Consider the following 21,351-nt stretch of genomic DNA (forward strand, 5'->3'; position numbering starts at 1 on the left):
GAAATGACGTTTTTGTACGTACTTTCGGTTTTAGCTCGAGATTTTCAAGGCTGAATCACGTGAAAGTACAGAAGGGTCACCTGTCATTTTGAAAGATTTTCCTGCTGGTTTTTATAAATATCACCACGTTCCAGTGTTGCTCCGTCTGCTCTCTCAGCCCTCCGACTTTCCCCACCTCCCGGACAGACGCGTTCGTCCACTAACCCCTTGCCGGTTAAACTCCCAACATCCAGGCTATACTGCACAGCTAAACTCTTGTCCCGTTTGTGGAAATGTCCTCTGGCTGTGGTTCAATTGCACTCTTCACTCTCAGGCTTCATGCACGTAGTATACCACTGTGTCACGTCATCCCACATCCCTACCTGCTACCTTTCCCCACATTAAAAAAAAACACTCTTATTTACAGGTCACTTTCCTCCCCTTCTCTTCCTGTATATTCATGTCCTCTTCCTTCCTGCGAAACATTCTTCCATCAACATTTACTAAAACTCATGACTTTAATTCCTAAGAAATTTGATAAATTCACATGTTTAAAAGTCATAATTGAAGGCTGTGCTGAAGAGAGAAGAAATCTCACCCTTTTACTGATTTTCTTCCATGTTTGCTTTTTTTCCCCCCTATTAACCTAGAGTTAGTATAAAGGAGTCTTCTGTTGCCAAGCTGGGTTCTGTGTGCCGTCGTATTTACCGCATATTCTCACACGCTTACTTTCATCATCGCCAGCTCTTTGATGAATACGAGGTGAGATGCACTTTTATTTTTATATCCATGAAAACATCTTTGCTGTAATAACAAATGGCTCTTGCGGTTTCATACCATGACAAGCTAGCTATCGTGTGCACCCTGTGGCTGCTGGTTGCCTCATTTTCTGGGGGTGCGGCTGTGCTGCTGATGCTGTGCCCCTCTACCAGTACACTGGTACTCATTTCGCCGACCTCGGAAGGGTGACAGGCTGAGTCAACCCCACCTGGTGTTAATTCAATAGAAAATGGGGCTCAAACTCAGGACCCCAAGATCTTAAGTCAGCAACCTTAACCGTAAAGCCAACATCAGGCTTGTATACCATAACTGAAACACTCATTGTGGTATCATGCCAATCCATTTTCTATATTCCCATCAAGCAGTGTTAAAGGGTGCCGCATCATGGAGTATAGTACATGCCTATAAACGGCAAAGATTATGGATGAAGAAAGTTCTCTTAAAATTGATCCCAAATGAAACAAGTGTTTGATATAAAGAGGCTTTTGAGGTTTAGGTAGAGTGTTTGTGAAATAATCGTTGAGAGGACAGGGTCAAACACGGCTGTGTTTATATACAGATGCAGGTGGTAGATTAAGAGCACATCACTTAACCGCCAAACACCGAGGCTTAAGTGGTTACAAAGCTTTTGAGGTGCATTGACGATTATGTGATCGGACAGAATGCATCATTGATTTGTGTTCTCTATTTTAAAACAGAATGAAACTCTTCTGTGTCATCGATTCACTAAGTTTGTTATCAAGTACAACCTGATGTCCAAAGACAACCTGATTGTGCCCATTCTGGAGGATGAGGTTCAAGGAGCCACGGCAGAAGAGAGCGATGCTTGAAGTGACATCAAGGTATCTGAATGGTGACAAAGCTCATGTGGTGTGGTTGCCATTTCATTTTTGACTGCATGAAAATGCTCAAACCCAGGAACATAAAATCACATTGCAGTAAACGTGGACACTCGCATCGGATTCTGCTTCGAGTGGCTGTGTGAACGTTTATTTTTCAGAAGTTGATTTTGATATAAAGGGCGCTCCACAAAACCTTATGTTACGTTTGCAGCCCAACGGATTTGCTGTGCTTCATCGAAGCACAAAAATTGAGCTTTGTGGGTCAACCCGTCACTCCCATGTGTTTGCTTGCATTTAATGCACCAGCTTGGCATAAAGGAAGGTTCTGGAGTGTTATTTGTACATCATTGTTGCATGTGATCTTAATAGCAGTTATAGTAATAATCTCTCCGTGTATCGTCTTGTGGTGTACTCTCTCTCCTTGAGGAAAGGAAAATAAAATATTGTGAAGGTAAACTTTTAACAGGCACTCGTAATGTAAAGGTCAACCACCTTTGACATCTGCATGCTTCTCCCATCAAATGACTACTTGGAACCGATTGTTGAAGTCAAAATATTTGGGGGAGAGGGGGGGGGGAGAGAGAGAGACAGAGAGAGACAGACAGACAGACAGACAGACAGACAGACAGACAGACAGACAGACAGACAGACAGACAGACAGACAGACAGACAGTCAGTGGCTTGCCACTTTCGACGAGGTCCGTCTAAAAAGTAACGGGACTGAGCCTGCTGTGTGCTCTACTTACACAACTTGAATGAACGGGTTGCGTCAGTCTTTCGCAACATTCCAGCAATAAAAATGATTGGTGATTGTTGATTGCACTCATTGTGTGATTTTTTTTTTTACAGGTCGTGCTTTATACGTTGTCCAGTCTGAGCCGTCGCGCTATGAGTCGTGAGCAGAGAGTCAATCTGAAGTTTCTTGCCAAGCTTGGCAAAACACCTTCCAAATCCATCGCGATGCTGCAGCAAGTTTACGGAGAAGAAACGATGTCACGTACACGTGCATCTGAATGGCACAAGAGGTTCAAAGAGGGACAGGAGGAGGTTGAAGACAATCTATGGTCTGGAAGACCTTCAACGAGCAGAACGGCAGACGACATTGAGCGTGTGAAGCAGATGGTGCGTGCAGATCGTCGACTCACGGTGCAGATGATTGCTGAGGAACTTTCCATCAACAAGGACACTGTCTGGAGCATTATCACTGAAAATCTCTAAATGCACAAGATGTGCGCAAAGATGGTCCCCAAGCTGTTGTCCGAGGACCAGAAACCGCAAAGAGTCACTGTCTCTCAAGACATTATCGAGCGCCTCGAGGACGATCCAGACCTGCTCGGGAGAGTCATTACTGGTGATGAATCGTGGATATTCGAATACGATCCTGAGACAAAACAGCAGAGTCGTCAGTCGGAGAGGGAGAGAGGGGGAGAGAGTGCGAGAGAGAGAGTGCGAGAGAGAGAGAGAGTGCGAGAGAGAGAGAGAGAGAGAGAGAGAGTGCGAGAGAGTGCGAGAGAGAGAGAGTGCGAGAGAGAGAGAGTGCGAGAGAGAGAGTGCGAGAGAGAGTGCGAGAGAGAGAGAGTGCGAGAGAGAGAGAGAGAGAGTGCGAGAGAGAGAGAGAGAGAGAGAGAGAGATTGAGAGGTAGAGTGCAAGAGAGGGAGAGTGCGAAAGAGAGGGTGAGAGAGAGCGAGTGTGAGAGAGAGTGTGCGAGAGAGAGAGAGAGTGCGAGAGAGAGAGAGAGAGAGAGTGCGAGAGGGAGAGTGTACGAGAGAAAGAGAGAGGGTGAGAGAGAATGCGAGAGAGAGAGAAAGTGCGAGAGGGAGGGAGAGTGCGAGAGAGAGCGAGTGCGTGAGAGAGAGAGAGAGAGAGAGAGTGCGAGAGAGAGAGAGAGAGTGCGAGAGAGAGAGAGAGTGCGAGAGTGCGAGAGAGAGAGAGTGCGAGAGTGCGAGAGAGAGAGAGAGAGAGAGAGAGAGAGTGCGAGAGAGAGAGAGTGCGAGAGAGAGAGAGAGAGTGCGAGAGAGAGAGAGAGAGTGCGAGAGAGAGAGAGAGTGCGAGAGAGAGTGCGAGAGAGAGAGAGAGTGCGAGAGAGAGAGTGCGAGAGAGAGAGTGCGAGAGAGAGAGTGCGAGAGAGAGAGTGCGAGAGAGAGAGAGTGCGAGAGAGAGAGTGCGAGAGAGAGAGAGTGCGAGAGAGAGTGCGAGAGAGAGAGAGTGCGAGAGAGAGAGTGCGAGAGAGAGTGCGAGAGAGAGTGCGAGAGAGAGAGAGAGTGCGAGAGAGAGAGAGTGCGAGAGAGAGAGTGCGAGAGAGAGAGAGAGAGAGTGCGAGAGAGAGAGAGTGCGAGAGAGAGTGCGAGAGTGCGAGAGAGAGAGAGAGAGAGTGAGAGTGTGAGAGAGAGAGAGAGTGCGTGAGAGAGTGCGAGAGAGAGAGAGAGAGTGCGAGAGAGAGAGAGAGAGTGCGTGAGGGAGAGAGAGAGAGTGCGTGAGGAAGAGAGAGAGAGTGCGTGAGGGAGAGAGAGAGAGTGCGTGAGGAAGAGAAAGAGAGAGAGTGCGTGAGGGAGGGAGAGAGAGTGAGTGCGTGAGGGAGGGAGAGAGAGAGAGTGCGTGAGGGAGGGAGAGAGAGAGAGTGCGTGAGGGAGGGAGAGAGAGAGTGCGTGAGGGAGGGAGAGAGAGAGAGTGCGTGAGGGAGGGAGAGAGAGAGAGTGCGTGAGGGAGGGAGAGAGAGAGAGTGCGTGAGGGAGAGAGAGAGAGAGAGTGCGTGAGAGAGTGAGAGAGTGAGAGAGTGAGAGAGTGAGAGAGTGAGAGAGTGAGAGAGATATTATATATATATATATATATATATATATATATATATATATATATATATATATATATATATTTTGTGGAAGTTTTCCCTGCAGACCAATATCGGATGCAGTGGAAATGGAAAGCCAATCCTTTTTAGAGAAGATAATTTACAGTCCTTGCCAGTTGGCTTGTGTGAAGAGCCAGGTTGTAGTGCATTGAGGTCACTCTTGTACAACAGTCAGGGAAATGTGAATTTTGAAGAGAAAATGGTCAGAGGAACCTCGTGGAACAGAGTTAACATCGCCCTCGTGATTGCCGATCAGTTTTAATCCTTGAAGTAAATAATCACCATTTTGCTATTTCAGTTGGAGACTTACCAATGAACTTTCATACAGCAGCACTGGCTTTCTTTCTTTCTCTCGAGATGGTCGTTTCCATAAAGAGACATTATGCACAGTAAGGTAGTATAAAAAGGTGCATTGTGACCCAACATCCCTCCCCTTCCCTCCCCTTCATTCGTTATTGGAAAATATCGCTATTTCTCACAAATGCAACATTGAAAAACATTGCCAAAGAAGATACAGTATTTTAATGTTTATTTATTTTTCACCACCATTTCCCCCAAGGATGCAAGAATTACAACTATGATGTGTTCTCTAAAGGAATTGTCAGAGCCCGTGCACAGTGAGTTTTGGACAATGTGGCAGAGTATTCCAATTATTATTTAAACCACTTGTCCTCAAGTCAGGCAACACACCACCAAAACGTGTGGCAAAGATGCACCGAAAGATGCATCGATCTTAACCGGCATACCTGTACATCATTCTGCCGGTACGTACGCCCCATAAACCGAACTCGCATGATAAGGGACGGATAGTTTCATGAATCATTGGATGTTCTTCTCGATCCTCTGATCCAACCGAGTACAAGGATGAAAAGTTCCCAGCTTTTACAGTGACAAACGTTAAGTCAATTTGCGAACAACCACGTCTGGAGGACTTGCGTGATCCGGATCGTAATGGCATATCTATTCAGTCCGGACTACTTTCGACCTGCCATAAGGGGTCTGCTAGTGGGTGGCTCTGCCCGGGGGACTTGCACACGGCACAGGTTCCCACCGCTTCTGCGGCGGACTCTTGATCACGGATGATCATCTCCACAGGGCTAGGAAAGCTTTGGCTTGTGACGACCTCATCTTGACGCTGTTGTTGTTGTTGTTGTTCACCTTTGTGATCGTCCTTATGGGTGCCGTTAGCACTATGGGCCTGGAGTAAAGAAGAATGTACACATTAAATGCTTCCACCAACAACAAAAAATTGTTGATACATTATTGCCAACGCAATTCAAGAAAAGAACATTCACACCGAAGCTCTAATTTGCAGTATATATTATTTAACTTGCTGGTTACCCCACCATCTGGGCACGGATAACCAGCGCCGCAAGGGGCGTTTGCAGTTTCGGTTACAAGACCAATCACTATATGACTCAGACTCCAACATGTATAAATAAAAAGGAAAGCAAGACAAATTTATAAAGTGATAGCAAACCCGTGGGTCTGCGGCCCACTTTCACATGTTGGTGTTACATTGGGTAAAGGCCATTTCAGCCTACTGCCAAGATTGGTCTTGAGATTCATGAAGTTGCCTTTTTTCAGCAAAAGAAGGTATTCATTAATAATTTGTAAAACATGCGACCCTCGGTTGTGAATAAGCTACACATTGCACCAATGTTTCTCTTTTGAGAGTACTATTCAGGAATTCCTATTTTACTGTAATGCGACGTCTGATGATGGGAGACTCATATGTTGCTCTCTATAACTGAATAAATAATACAGGTAGAACTGAATGAAAGGAGGGTAGAAAATATGCCTGTTGTTGGCTTAATAGTTCGGGTGGTGGGCTTGGGATCCTATTATCATGAATTCAAATCCCACTTGGCTGTTGAATTAATACCAGGTGGGGTTGACTCTGCCTGTCATCCTTCCGAGGTCGGCAAAGTGAGTGCCAGCATGCTGGTATACTGTGTCGGAGTGGCGACCCGTCCAGGATTGTGCTCAATAGCCATGGAGACTGCTTAGGCAGCACCAACGCTGTGCACAGAGTAAGGTCCCAATGGATGGATGGATGGTAGAAAATAAATAAATAAAAACTGATCCACATTGCAATTTAGGAACTTTACATTTCAATTGCTGCATTCATGATGTACGAAGCCGGAAATTAACTCGGTAATGACGAATTATCGCTTTTCCCGGCACGTTGTTTGCATTGTATACAAGGCCCTACGTTTGAAAAATCTTCCAAATGGACATTATTATATATCGTTTCAATTAATTTTTCAAACCATCAAAAGAAACAGCAATGTTTTTGCGTCATTTTTGTGGGGAAATACACCGCCCAGCTCTGCCGAGGCAAAAATTGAACACGACGCAGAATATTGCCATTGCAACAGGAGCAAATGGGGCTTTGGGGAAATACCACAACCCCCCTATGGGGTGTGGTGAAAAAATTTGCCCTTGTGCAAACTTCTCGAAACAGACAATTTGTTTAGTAGCATTCTGAATGGGGTGCAACCAGCAGTTAAATACACACATACTTTCGTGCACAGCCTGAGGCTGCTGGTTGCATCATTGGTTAGAGACACGGCTATGTCACTGATGCCCATTTTTCTGACCTCGGAAGGATGACAGGCTGAGTCATTGGCTGATGGGGCTCGAACTTAGGACCCTCGGATCCCAAGCCAGCCACTCTAACTAACCAGCAGTTTAGGAGGAGTTACGTGACACACATACAGACGGACATTGAATCTTATTGTCGAGATGAGTGTTCAAATATGACAGTTAATATTGGGAAGGGAAGGGGAATTGCATGACCATTAATTTCAATGTGCCAAAGAAAGGTGTGTATTCAGTAACAACCACAGGACTGTGGAAAATAAGTGTCACAAAGTGAACAAAGGCTCACCTGCAGAGTATCCACACAGTAGTGATTATCAGTTATCGCGATATCTTCATGGCCCTCCAATTCACTTTGGTTAAAGCGCAATGCACCCCTCAGAATGTCCTTGATCTAGATGCAAAAAGGAAATATCAACAAAACAAATCGCTTACTGTCGGTCTTATTCTGAATTCTGTCTCTAGGGGAATGTAACAAGACCAAAGACTTACATCATGGTACTGTATGGGATGGGTCTTCTATTGTGGTGGACCATCTTTTGGAAGGGACATGGCACAGCATAGCCCAGTTGATATTACTCGTACGATTTCTAATTAGGGTCTCCTATGATGCATTTCAAACGACTTCTGTATCTGTGTCCCCGATATCACAAGGTCATATAAGTTTAAGTAGTTATTTTATTGGAAAAGGTGCCTTCATTTAACGAGCAAGTCTCATAACTGCGTCTGACAAAGTACGCATTTTATAACCAAATCACACCAACTCAACTATGAGTGTGAAAATGTGAAAGGAAGTGAGCAGCCATTAGAGAGTGTCACGGTAAGTATCCAGATTTATTGGGCGAAGTGCATTCCAAGCTCTCACCACACGGATACACACGAATAACCTGGACACAGTTGGAGGCCGTTCGGCCCATCGAGTTCAGGCGACATCTACAGTCTACACCATATTAATGAAGTCTAACAATTTATCAACTTAACTCCACTGGAGGAGCGGGTGTGGGGATGGAAGAATCTGGACGACAACAGTGACACACACACACATCAGTGTATATATATATATATATATATATATATATATATATATATATATATATATATATATATATATATATATATATATATATATATATATATTTTGTGATAAAAAAAATTGGGCAAGGGGGGGGTTGTTTTGGGGGTTTTTTTAAGAGGGGACAGTACAGTTGTCGGGTGAGGAATGAATAAACAGACAGCACTTTCTACTTTTCACAAAACCTTCTCACACATATATCAGTCATGACACCAGTGTTGAAGTCGTCCACCTGGTCTGAGTCTGAGCCCTGTGATCCTGAGTCCGAGTTCAGCAGTCCCGAGTCCGGGTCCTTGGCATTACGAGTCCGAGTCCTTGGCATTACGAGTCCGAGTCCTTGGCATTACGAGTCCGAGTCCTTGGCATTACGAGTCCGAGTCCTTGGCATTACGAGTCCGAGTCCTTGGCATTACGAGTCCGAGTCCTTGGCATTACGAGTCCGAGTCTTTGGCATTACGAGTCCGAGTCTTTGGCATTACGAGTCCGAGTCCTGTGCTGAAAGTGTGTTGTCAAGTGGCAAAAAAATTAGCGAATTTATTTGTGTTTATGTTTGATGTAAATGAAGACAATAAAATATCAAAACCGACTAACAGTGCAACTTGTTATTTACATCAAGATTTTATGCTATATTATGGACCTCTTCCTGTACTTTGCTCATTCTTTTCGGACGACAAAGTTTCTGATTGTATAAATCTTGTCCAGAAAATATGGTAGTTAAAATTTACATTTATTTGTCAACTGTCAAAGTTATGAAAGTCCAAAACAGCATCAAACTAGTGGGGGAGCACTCGGGAGAGTGCAAAACCTCCGCCGCCAATACTGCTGGGTCACTCAAGTGAACCTTATATCTTATTCATTAAATATGATGTCAACAGTGCTGAGAGTTATAGTTCTTTTCTCCAACATTTTTTTTTTTGGGGCGGGGGGGAAGAATGGAAATCACTTAAAACATGTAAAAAAACAAAAAAAAAAAAAAAAATCGAAATTTTGTTGAAAAAAGTTCAAAAAAATTTTTTTTTCTCTTACAATTTTTTTTTTTGGGGGGGGGGTTGGAAATCACTTAAAATATGTAGAAATGCAAAAAAAAATTTTCTCTTTTTTTTGGGTGGGGGTAACAATTTTTTTTGGGGGGGGGTTGGAAATCACTTAAAACATGTAGAAATGCAAAAAAAAATTCTCTAACAATTTTTTTGTGGGGGGTGGGGTAACAATTTTTTTGGGGGAGGGGTTGGAAATCACTTAAAACATGTAGAAATGCAAAAAAAAAAAAATTTCTCTAACAATTTTTTTTTTTGGGGGGGGGGACCAAGTCCAAAATTTAATGGCATGATCCTTGGACCATACCTACCCCCCCCCACCAAGTTTCATCGAAATCCGTTGAGGAGTTTTTCCGTAATACTGTTCATAAACAAACAAACAAACAAACAGAAAGGGGTGAAAACAGTAACCTCCATCCATCTTCAAAGATGGCAGAGGTTAACAAACAGAGCTCAAATTGTGGACAAAAGTAATTCAAAAACAGTGATTTTCAGTCTGCGAGACTTTCTTAAAATATTACCTCCAAGTTAACAATTATGTTACTTTTCAAGTTTTCATAAATATGTTTAAATTTTATCATATTGTCTATACTACATCTAAACAATTTCAATTAAGCATAGCTTGGGGTGACCAATGGCCTGGCTACTGGGAGTGCTGCTGCTACAAAATGTACGTTTTGCCATGGGTTTTATCTTCTGTGTCTTGGAACACACCAACTCTTTCTGCTTGACAAAACCAAACAATCACACGTGATATTGACAGTAGCAGACCAGACATCACTAGATATTGACAGTTGACAACTCAAAGCAATGCATCCTTACTGGTCGATCAGCACATGGAGGACTGATGTGCCGGATTGAAGTCATCAGCACACTGTGGGTTTTCTTCTTTTCTCATTATTATCGATTGGGTGTGTGTTCACTTAGGTATGGGATGGGTCGTAACTACTAACTAGTCTTTTCAAGGAAATTATATCAAAGTCTATCAATAATGAGTATTTTGGTCTGTCGGTCTTTATGTAATATCTTGGGCCTTGAGGGTGCCTGGTTTAGTGTTGCAGAACGTTACCAGGGTCGGGAGGGGGGGGGAGTTGGAGAGGAGGGTGTCAGATTTTAACAAGTATTGTGTGAAGTAAAGTTTGAACGGTCCTTATAAATCATAGACAATCACAGATCTTGAACTTCCATGTGCAGGATGCATGCGTGCGTGCGTGAACCTTATTTCGGTATGATAATGGAACACACTTTCAGTTTGAAACGAGCAATACAGTAACCCCCCTCCCCCCTCCCCTACCCCCCAAAAACAAACAAACAACAACACCATTTACAACTATTTAAAACCACCGTCTTTTACACGACCTTCTATAAAATGTTTGTTGTATCGTAACAATGTTGTACTTTTTCATAGCTTAACGATGTTTAGTTGTATAGTAACAGGAATAATCACGGTATCACATATAATGGAGTTTTTTAAACCAAGTTTGTGATGTCGTGTTAATAAGTAAAATGTAACCTGAACTGTTCGAATACCTCAAAAATGTGCAGCAAACCTCGCATGGACTGCTGCTGTGGAAATTGAGATGCCGAGATTACAGAAAAATTCAATCAACACATGTTTGTATTAATAGGACGTCATTAAATTACACGTTATTTAGAAAATGTGTTTGGAAGATATTTTCACGCCTCTTTTGCTAATTTAGTACAATGTATCGTGTTAAAAGGTTCGAGTATGATATGGAAAGGATGGTCCAAACAGCCTTTTTCCTTTTTATTACCCTCGTCAAAGGAGAGGGGATTGCATCTGGGTCCGTTTGTTTGTCTGTCTATCTGTCTGTCTGTCCACACAGAACTTTCGTGTTTTTCTTCGCAACCGCTTGTCGGATTGAGACCAAATTTTCACCATTGGTACGACTGCTCATGTAAAATGTTTTAATGATAATTATGGTGCCATCGCTCATGTGGTGTGGCAGCCATATTGGAAAAATGGGGGGGGGGGAAACAACTTTTGACCTCTGTATCTCTGAAACTTCACCAAGGAAAATATTGAAACTTGGCACATAGCAAATACTCCTCATGGGAAATGAGCATGATTTTTTTTCATGACATCATAGGTGCCATCATTATGATGTCACAATTGCAGATGTAGAACGCCACATCCAATCAGTATGAAAAATTTTGAGGGTCATGTCGGGATAAAACGGTCCACAGGAAAAAAAAAAAAAAACACATGATGACGTCATCGGTCACGTAGTGTGGCAGCCATATTGTTTTGTGTTTTTTTAACCTTCAAACATCTTCCCTAAAATGGCTGAACAGATCAAGACGAAACTTTACACGTATGACCACGTATCCACGAGAAACAAAAAGTTCACACATGATGTCATAGGTCACATGGTTTGGCAGACATATTCATTTTCCCGAAAACCTATAACAATACACCACTCAAATTAAGTCCTGGCGAGGGTCTGCAAGCTCCGATTTTATTTTCGGTCGTACAGGGTCGTTAAACATCTCGTTTTACTTGTCAGAATGCCCTTATGGCGCAACTTATTTTTTAATTCCACGTGGAGCAAAACTAAAATAAAAATAACAGTGAGCAACAAATTTGGATTCCTGAGAGGGATGGCGGGAGGGAAAAAAAACAAAAAACTTACGGATGTGCGAAGCATTGTACCTGCAAATGGTGAATAAGCATACGGAGGTAAGCGAATCTGCGAAACAGTGAAGTTTTACTGGACTCCAATTTTTTTCCGGAATTGAGCCGAGTCTGAGTCCTTGGCAATCCGAGTCCGAGGCCTGAAGAGTCGAGTCCGAGTCCCGAGTTAAATGTCTCCATCATATCCCCTCGTAATTGCCTCCTTACTCATGTATACAGTCCCGTCTCCCTCAGCCACTCGTTGTGGCTTCGTCTCTCTATCCGTAAAGAAAGGTTGTTATTTCTGAAAAGGTGCAGTATTTCTGAAAATTTTTTTTTTACCAATAAGGATATAAAGACATTTTATTATCAGGAAAAAGAACCATGCCCAAGCCGTGAGGAGAAACCATAAATGAAGTCCTTGCAATTATAAAATAACAATTAAATGATTGCAAATAATTATTATTTTAATGAAAAACAAGAACTCTCAATCATTGTAAACAAATGAATGGTTTAATCCAATGTGAGTTCACAGAGATCTGCCAACCACCGAGGGAAGCAATGTAATTGTGACGTTTTAGGTTTTAGCCCTTCATTGGACCAAAAGAGAGCCGACACCCGAAACGTCAGCGTCACTTTGCCTCCCATGACGGTTAGCATACCTTAGTCAACTATTGGCTGATAAAACCTATCGTTCCAATTGCCGACACAGACCGATGCAAGCCTTGGCACAGTCTACTATTCCACTTTATAAACAGTTTAATACATATTGTCAACTCACCTGCTTGAGACCGGCCAAGGCTACCAACAGCTCATCCGCTCGCTCCAACTTTTCACGAAAAATTTCGTCCTCGATCGTCACTGCAAAAGAACATGCGTGGAAACGGATCATTGCACTTTGGCATCTGTTTTTCTGATATTGTCAAATGACATTGCAACCGAGTGTTTGAAAATTCGATGCAGTATTCTGCAGCACTTCATCATCTTACATTGCTTTGATTGGGTAAGAACTTTATGCAAGTGTGTCCACTTTGCGTTTATTACCTCCGCCACCAAGGTGGACAGAGAGGTTATGTTTTCACCCCCGTCTGTCTGTGAGCAGGATATCTCAAAAGGTTAAGGATGGATTCCAATGAAACTTTGTGGACAGGATGGGTGTGCGTGACAAGGACGAATCGATTCGATTTTGGTGAAGATCCAGATTCTAATTTTTTTTTTCATTTTTCCAAGTGATTCTTCACCGTTGAGAGATCGGGCCAAAAACGATATACAGCACGATATCTCAAAAAGTTGTGGAAGGATTATTGTGACAAAACTTGATGGATGAGTTGGTTCGGTGACAAGAACAAGCAGATTAAATTCCGGTTCAGGTCCGAATCCATATCCAGCCGATTGGTGGGATACAAAACATAAACTGTTCAGCCTGGCCGAGGGATGCGTTCGACCGAGTGCCGATGCAGTTAAAATTTCACACACCCTCTTTTTTGGTATTGTTTTCAATTTCACCTAACTCGGAAGGAATACGTAAGGCTTACTAGCTACAAAAGAACATACCGACATGTATGTTAAACATACCACACACATGACATCACCACAAAATTAATGCCCTTTTGCAAATTTTGTTCCATATTCGATACATGTTTTGCAAACCTTCAGCTCACGTTATAAATCCAGCCGCAACGAAGACACCAGAAAACATATTGTGCAGTCTTATGAGAATGAGACGTTTCCTTCTCATATTAACTGGCCAATCATTCCTTTACCATTTCAAACTTGAATGAAATATCAATCAATATAATTATGTATTGATGAATTAATTATAATTAATTATCGGTTCATCATCTCAAGCAGAGAACAGATCATCAATTAATGGAGTGATGTCAGAAAGAATCTCCAGCCATCATGCAATTCCATGCAACCTCTGGGTTGCAAAGTCATCGTGACGACTCTGAGATATTCAAAGCTTCTTACTTATTGACTTGATGACTAGATCTTCAACGATTAAATCGAGAGCTTTGTATTGTGATGGCCGCGGGGTCTCGAAGACCGACATGTCCACCAGGCAAGAATGGGGTGAGAGGTGCCACATCTGCCCTTAATTTGTGCATGCACCGGCAATTAAATTTGCGTACAAGCTGGCAACTTAATTATTTCAACATCTCACTCATTGGGGTTTGACAAGACAGCAAGAGAGAGAAGACAGGACAGAAGAACGTGGCGTGCGAGCGGCATTTGCCTGCACGCGGTTTGGGCGCCAACGGGTTAACTTCAGAGCGGCTTGTCCACACAGCAATGACCAGGGAGGTGGAGAGGGAGAGTGCCACATGATCCTCCTTCCAAGAGCGTCCCACATGGCCAAACCACCACTGTACGGCACAAGGACCCCAAGGAGGAACCAGCGGGAGTCAAATTACTGAACAGAGAAGCAGGTCAGCCAGAATAACCGAGGGTGCAGCAGCGCTGGATTTTTATAGTTTCCGATTGGGGAGGCATCTTCTACCACCTGCTACATGCTCATTGGTTGCGTGGCAGTAGGGGAACCAACACCTTCAGAGAGCTTCATAGTTTCTGACACAGGGGTCCAACTTGAGCCATGCGATTTTTACCGCAACTCTGTTGTTGAGCACATGGCCTCTCAATGCAGCAGAATGGAAATTTACACAAACATATCATATCGGAGAATGTTACAATAAACACAGAAGAGGGAAAAATGGGAGTTTAGACACAAACACTCGTATCGGGGACAGGAGGACAAAAGCCTTTTCTAAACATTTCACTTGACACTGTCTCTTCAAATATGTTTCTTATGTGCACTTGTGTTAAACTTGTACGATGAAATAACTATTATAATTTATTCCCAATTGACCCAAAAGTCATATCCGTAACAATATTAGACACATTAGGTGAGTGTCCCTAACAAAAGAAGTCACCACTTGCCGGGCCGGCCCGATATCAAACGATGCCCCAGGCAAGGGCCGTCTTCGGTGCCCCTCTCCATTTGTATACCGTATGTGAGGGGGTAGCGAGGGCAGGCAGTGATGAGGGTGTAGCGAGTGCAGACAGTGGTGAAGGTGTAGAGAGTGCAGGCAGTGGTGATTGTTTCGCAAGTAAAGGCAGTGGTGAGCATGTAGCGAGTGGAGGCAGTGGTGAGTGTGTAACAAGTTTAGGCAGTGGTGAGCATGCAGAGAGTGGAAGCAGTGGTGAGTATGGAGCGAGTGGAAGATATCACAGAGCCTGCCACACTTCTCATCCCCACTCCTGCCCTCATCACCTAATGAAATGAGGTTGTTTGCTTGTCAGATTTATTTAATCTGGTGTTGGTGTAGCGCAGGCATGATGGGCCAAATGGCCTCTTACTGTGTCAAATTTCCTTGTTATAGCTTTGTGGTTTGCACATCCGAAGCCCAGCAACCAACGCCCCCTGAGCCTGGCTCCCCAGGTGGTCGTCTGGGTCGCCTGCCCCTAAATCCAGCCCTGACCACTTACCATGATTTCATACTGTACATGACAAGAAAATCAGAGGCTTCTGGCAATGAATGGGTGGACCGTTTCCCCTGTGTACAAGGACCATCCTTTAAATGAGCAAAAATTTCCTTAAAGGCTGAAACTATACTCTATATGAGGGATAGACAGACAGAGATGATCAGACAAACAAACCATCAAACCATCATGCACTTCTATTTCCACAACGTAGGTCAAGAAAGTTTTATGAACATAAATCATGAATGATGTAATGGAGAAAGACACAGAAAGGTAGAAAGAAACAAACCCAAGTGATTCTCCATCTTTTGCGCACAGTAACAGCACATGGTATGCAGCTCGTTCGTGTGTCCTTGGAGCCTGGAAAGTTCACTTTGCAGGTTTATCTCCTAATGGTTAGGGTCAGGCGACATAAGCGACAACTTCGACTTCAAACAATCAGAACATCTGCAATATAAAGCCATACGACATAACATGGAGTAAAAAAATTCTCCAATTAGAACGGCAACCAGTGGAGTGCATACCTCCCCCCGCCAGGCTGAACAGTTTACGTTTTGTATCTCACTGATAGGCTGGATCTGGATTCGGACATTAACCAAAATGTTCTTGTCACCTGTCCAACTCATCCACCTTGTTTCGTCCGAATCCATCCACAACTTTTTGAAATACCGTGCTTTACATGTATTTTGTTTTTGGTTCATCTCTCAATGGTGAAGAATCGCTTCAAAAAACATTCTCGTGTCCGTATTCGGATCTTCACCAAAAATCGAATCAATTATTCCAGGTCACACACCCAATCTGTCCTCCAAATTTTGTCTGAATCCATCCATAACGTTTTGAGATATCCTGTTCATAGACAGACAGACAGACAAACACGGGTGAACAAGCAACTTCTGCCCACCATCGGTGGCGGACACAACTAGAGAGTTCATAGAATACATTACCCAGCGCAGTCTTGAGAGAAACGACATGGGAAAAGTCTTTTCAACTCTTGCTTTGCGTTTCCGAGCATGATCTATATTAGCTTTGTTCGTGAACTTTGACTAAAAGGCGTGATGGCAACCATACGAAGCAGCTGGTTCAAATGGATCAGTCCACCGCTGAACCTTCTGACAACTCTTCTGGGAGAAACGGACGATTTTGGAATGATCTGTGACAAAAAGATGAACTGAACAAACAGATTTTTTGGTTGAAATGAGCTTTGTCCTTGCATCACTCGGACTCCACCATTTTCTCTGAATCTCATTGTTACTCTGCCCTCAGAAAGGATGGCAAATGTGATTGGTCGAGAAGGCGTAAAATTTTACCCAAGTACTGATAAACTGAGGGATTTTGGAAGTTCACCAAGGCTATTTGTATTCCACAGTGTTCATATATATATATATATATATATATATATATATATATATATATATATATATATATATATATATATATATATATGTATATATACCAGCTATCCTCTTTCCCCAGAGCATCAACAATTCCCCCCTTTTCCCCCCTCCCCCGCGCTGAGATAGTGCGAAAAGGGGGTCCCGTTCCCACCCCACTCCAAGCAGTGCCAACGAAACCCGTGAAGGAGTGCGGAGTCGGGGCACCGCCGCCACATTTGCGGCTCATCACAAGACACGGGTAGGCTCCACCCGGTCTTGCGGCCCACAGGCCCCGTCTGCCCCCTTGTCTTTGAGGGTGGCCCTTTTCTTTTGCTTTTGAGTATACGTGTTGTCGGCGCCGTCTGTAAAGTAAAACTGTGTAAGTGTTGCCGTGTGCTCGCGTAGTCAGTAGTAGATCTGCATTGTTGTGTTTCTTTTGTAACATCTGCTTTTGGTGCATAATTGTTGTAATTGTATATGTGTGCTTTCCGTGTGCCGCGGAATAAATGTGCATTATGTTGAACTGTTTTTCCCGTTTCGCTTCGTCTTTTCTTTAATTGAATCTCGATCTTGCTTCACGTAAAGGGTTGGTAGTGGGCGTAATACGCCCGATAATTAATCAGAACCGTCGAGGCCGACGTTAACACCGCTCGGTTATCCCGATAGTACGGAACGGGTCGCTTAAGTGGCTCGTGTCCGGAGTCAACCTGCGGCGAGGTGCGATCGCCCGGTCTACCCTCCGTGTGGGTACTTAGGTAGGTCGAATTTGGCGAACAACTCTATCCCACGCGGGGGGCCGATTGGCACGATCGTGGTGAGGCCGAAAGGCCCACCCGTGACTAGTTCCCGGCGTTAGTCCGAGAGGGTCATGACAGAATTGTCCGTCCGGTGGGCGACGTGCCGCGATTCGAGTTACGTGGCCGCTCGCACGCCGGCGGGCGCGAATTCGCAACAATATATATGCAACAAGGGCACTCTTCGACATCGCGATGTCACCAGATATGCTTCCACCCACATTATTACATCATAATGCATACTTGTACCAAGTTTGATTTAAATCCCTGAAACCAGATTTGGTTCTTCGGTTGTTGAAATTTGAAACATATATTCCCCATGACTCTTCTTCTTCTTTTGGCTGTTCCCGTTAGGGGTCGCCACAGCGGATCATCTGTTATGATCCGCATACTGATTTGGCACAGGTTTTACGCCGGATGCCCTTCCTGACGCAACCCTGGTCGCCTCTTACGACACAGGGATAAGGATTGGGTTTCGCCATGATTCCGGACTGCCCTACACCTCTTCACAGCGTGGCCCAGTGCAGAGCTCCCGTCCTCAAGCGATCCTCCAACCCAAGCCTCCGAGTAGCCGGATTACAAGCGCATGCCACTACGCCCGGTTATTCCCCATGACTACGAGATCATAATTTTGATCAGGATGACACTCAAAAAATTTCATACTGATTGGATAAAGTGTTTGACGTATGCAATTATGATGTCATAAGAAAGCCACCTATGACACCATCAAAAATCACACTAGTTTCCCATGGCACATACTTGACATGAGCCAAGTCTCAATTTTTTCCATGGAGCGGTTTCAGAGATACAGAGTTCCAATGTTTTTCCTTTTTTCCAACACGGCTGCCACATCACGTCACCATTTTTTTTTGTATACATTGTCGAGGCTCGTATGAGAGCTAACACACAACGCACAGCAAGGGGGGCATGAGACAAGAGGGGTGGGAGAGGGAAGGACAAAACAGTTGGGAACAGAGACATGAGGAGATCTGTGGAAGGAAGAGGGATGGGGCGGGGAACATGGGAAATACAAGATGGACACGACAGAGAATTTCAGGAAGGAAAGCAGGGAATTTGAAGGAGGTGCGTTTGGGGTGGATGAATGGGGGTAGAAAAGATCGAGGATTTGGATGGGGGAGATAAGAGGTGGTAGTGAACAGCTGTTTTGAAGGCCTGGAGGGAAGAATGGGATTGAAGAGGGTGTGGGATTTTATTCCAAAGGCGGGAAAAAAAAGAGGAATGAAAGAGTGAAGGTAAGCAGTGATTCGTGATTTTGGGAGTTTTCCCAGAAGGGGGTTGCTGGCGGACCTTGAGCACCTTGCGGAAATTTGGGGGAGGGAGGAGACCAGAGAGGAGATGGTAGAAGACAGAAAGACCACTGACCTTCCAGCGGTGAGAGAGTGAGAGGCCCAAAGACTCAGCCTCATCGCGGGAGATACCAATGATCCGAAATGCCTTGGTTTCCACAGCGTGAAGCCGAGAAAGGTGAGAGGCAGGAACACCGGCCCAGAGGGGAGAGCAGTACTCCATCAAGCTGTGGACGAAAGCTTTGTAAGTGTTCAGGAGCCCAGGTGGGCCAAGGAAGGACTTTGCACGACGGAGGATTCCCAGTCGGCGACTGGCTTTGGAGGCCAGGTTGTAAATGTGGCTTTCCCAGGAAAGGTCATGGCAGATAGTAAGACCCAGAAGCTTGAAAGAAAGGACTTCTTCAAGAGGATTGTTGAGAAAGTAGATGGGGAGGGGGGTCCCAAACAATCCTTTTGGAGAGACATAGTGAGAGTGTGAGATTTGTCAGGATTGAAAGACATGTTCCACGTGTTGGACCAGTTTGTGATTTTATCCAGATCTGCAGTGAGCGAAGAAGCTGCTGCTTTCCGGTCTGAGGGATGACCGATGGTACGGCAGAGGGTGGAGTCATCAAAAAAGAAATATAGAGGATTTTCCAGAGTCGGAGAGATCATTGATGAAAACCAGAAAAAAACAGGGCCCAGAATGCTACCTTGAGGAACTCCAGCCTGGACAGGAAGGGGGGATGAAAGAACTCCATTTAGGGCCACACGTTGACTGCGACAGGAGAGGAAGTCTGTGAGCCATGAGTGGAGATGGCCTTGGATACCATAGGAAGAGAGTTTGGTGAGCAGGGCAGGGTGCCAGACCGTGTCAAAAGCACGTGATATGACTCGGGATATGGCTCTGATTTCATGTCCGGCATTGAGGACCTCCATCCATTGTTGGGAGAGCAGAAGCAGCATATCCAGGGTAGAGTGACCTGGTCTGAAACCAAATTGATGATCGGAAATCAAGCCATTGGAGAAGAGGAAGGATTTAATATCTGAAGTGATGATGGATTCCATGACCTTGCTGATCATGATTGGAGAAGGCTGATTGGTCTGCAGTTGAAGTGATCTGTTTTTGCACCTTCTTATGCAGAGCAGTCATGTTTGCTGATTTCCAAGCAGATGGCAGATGACCTTCAGCAAATGAGAGGTTTAGCAAGAGCAGAGGAGCAGGTTTTTAGGACACCTGGGCTGATGCCGTCTGGACCGGTTGCAGAATGTGAGTCGAGAATGTCATAATTGTATGTCATCATTGTAATTAAAACGTTCTCCATGAGCAGTCGCACTGATGGTGAAAATTTTGTTTCAATCGAACCCTAACCTGATGAGCGGTTGCAGAGAAAACAGAGAAAACTCAGACACTTGGTAGAGCGCATACCTCTGCCACATAATGCCTGATCCACGAGAACATATCTGGCCCAATACGTTTTTCAGATATCATGATCTATGTCGTTTTTGGCCCTATCTCTCAATGGTAAAGAATCACTTTAAAAATTGTAGTAGCCGGATCCGGATCTTCACCAAAATCTAATCGGTTCATCCTTGTCACAGACCCAACCTCCTGCATACAAACAAACAAATAGACAGACAGACAGACAGAGGTGAAAATAACAAAATCCAAGTATTGAGATTGCCTCGAACTTCATCAGCTTATGATAAGCTTATATGAGCGTGATGGAGTAAGAAATGTCTCATTCACATGATATCTAGTCAGTGTGATGTCGTGAGACATTTTAGTCCTGGATCCAGCCTAAAGTGTGGCAAAAAAGTTGATGTGCAGGGATTTTCAAATAGTTTTTGCAATCTATGAACATAAAATGTCAACATTATTTTGGTTAGACATTTGCACGATGGGACATTTTCAGGATGGTAGCCATTTTGGAAAAAGGCTGTTTCCAACACTCAAATCATCAAAATTTCAACATTTTATTGTATGAAAAGGACTGATAAAGTGATATTTTGCCTTTTCAAGCTGCAGGACAAAGGGAATGCATAAATGATTAGACTCTCGCATTATAGAGCATATGGAGACCTACTGACTCCTATAATGAACCTATAATGAACTGACTGGGAGAAAGTCGGAACTGTTTGACCAAAATGTCACTCGGTTACTTCAGTTCCGAGAAACCAAGGTCAATCCCTTCGATGTCACTCAAAACGTAGGCCCTCACAACCTTGTCACAATGTACAGTGTTGCTGAACGTGTAAAAGAACGGCTTGTCAATGTAATGGATCACGGAGAAGACGCTTATACTGTACATCATTTCGCCAGGAGAGATATATCACGAAAGAGAAGAAACTGGGAGATAGAATATCTCGAGTTAACCTACCGAATTTCAACTTCTCTAAGGAACCAAGTAAACAAACTAGTACTGTACCAGTGACAACAAAGGAACTTGGCTTAGCACAAAACAGACTTGAGATAGCCAGACAATGTGGAGAGACCATGAAGGATATATTATCTCATAATCTACTACAGACAAGCCCATTATTTGATGGTGAAGTTCCAAAGAAGCCAGCAAAGCACATTCTTATAGTAGAACTGGAGAAGAATCTCTCAACAGAGGAATGT

General features: G+C 44.0%; 2 protein-coding genes across 8 annotated transcripts in view; one reads left to right on the forward strand and one right to left on the reverse strand.

Moving 5' to 3' along the window:
• MOB4 (MOB family member 4, phocein) overlaps positions 1–2,064 on the forward strand; it is a 34,774-nt gene extending 32,710 nt beyond the window's left edge. Inside the window, exons 7-8 of the mRNA XM_085891168.1 lie at positions 630–741; positions 1,458–2,064. Of these exons, the coding sequence (XP_085747294.1) occupies positions 630–741; positions 1,458–1,589 (244 nt within the window). The 3' untranslated portion in view covers positions 1,590–2,064. The remainder of the gene's footprint in view (positions 1–629; positions 742–1,457) is intronic.
• Positions 2,065–4,959: 2,895 nt separating this feature from the next.
• TBC1D5 (TBC1 domain family member 5) overlaps positions 4,960–21,351 on the reverse strand; it is a 123,277-nt gene continuing 106,885 nt past the window's right edge. For all 7 annotated transcript variants that reach the window (XM_085891175.1, XM_085891174.1, XM_085891171.1 and 4 more), the window contains 4 exons: positions 15,565–15,664; positions 12,577–12,656; positions 7,341–7,445; positions 4,960–5,645 (listed from right to left, as the gene is read on the reverse strand). In XM_085891175.1, the coding sequence (XP_085747301.1) occupies positions 5,412–5,645; positions 7,341–7,445; positions 12,577–12,656; positions 15,565–15,664 (519 nt within the window). In that variant the 3' untranslated portion in view covers positions 4,960–5,411. The remainder of the gene's footprint in view (positions 5,646–7,340; positions 7,446–12,576; positions 12,657–15,564; positions 15,665–21,351) is intronic.

Source organism: Eptatretus burgeri, chromosome 8 (assembly GCF_056783735.1).
Source record: "Eptatretus burgeri isolate ZD-2024b chromosome 8, Ebu_testis_v1, whole genome shotgun sequence".
Lineage (NCBI taxonomy): Eukaryota > Metazoa > Chordata > Myxini > Myxiniformes > Myxinidae > Eptatretus > Eptatretus burgeri.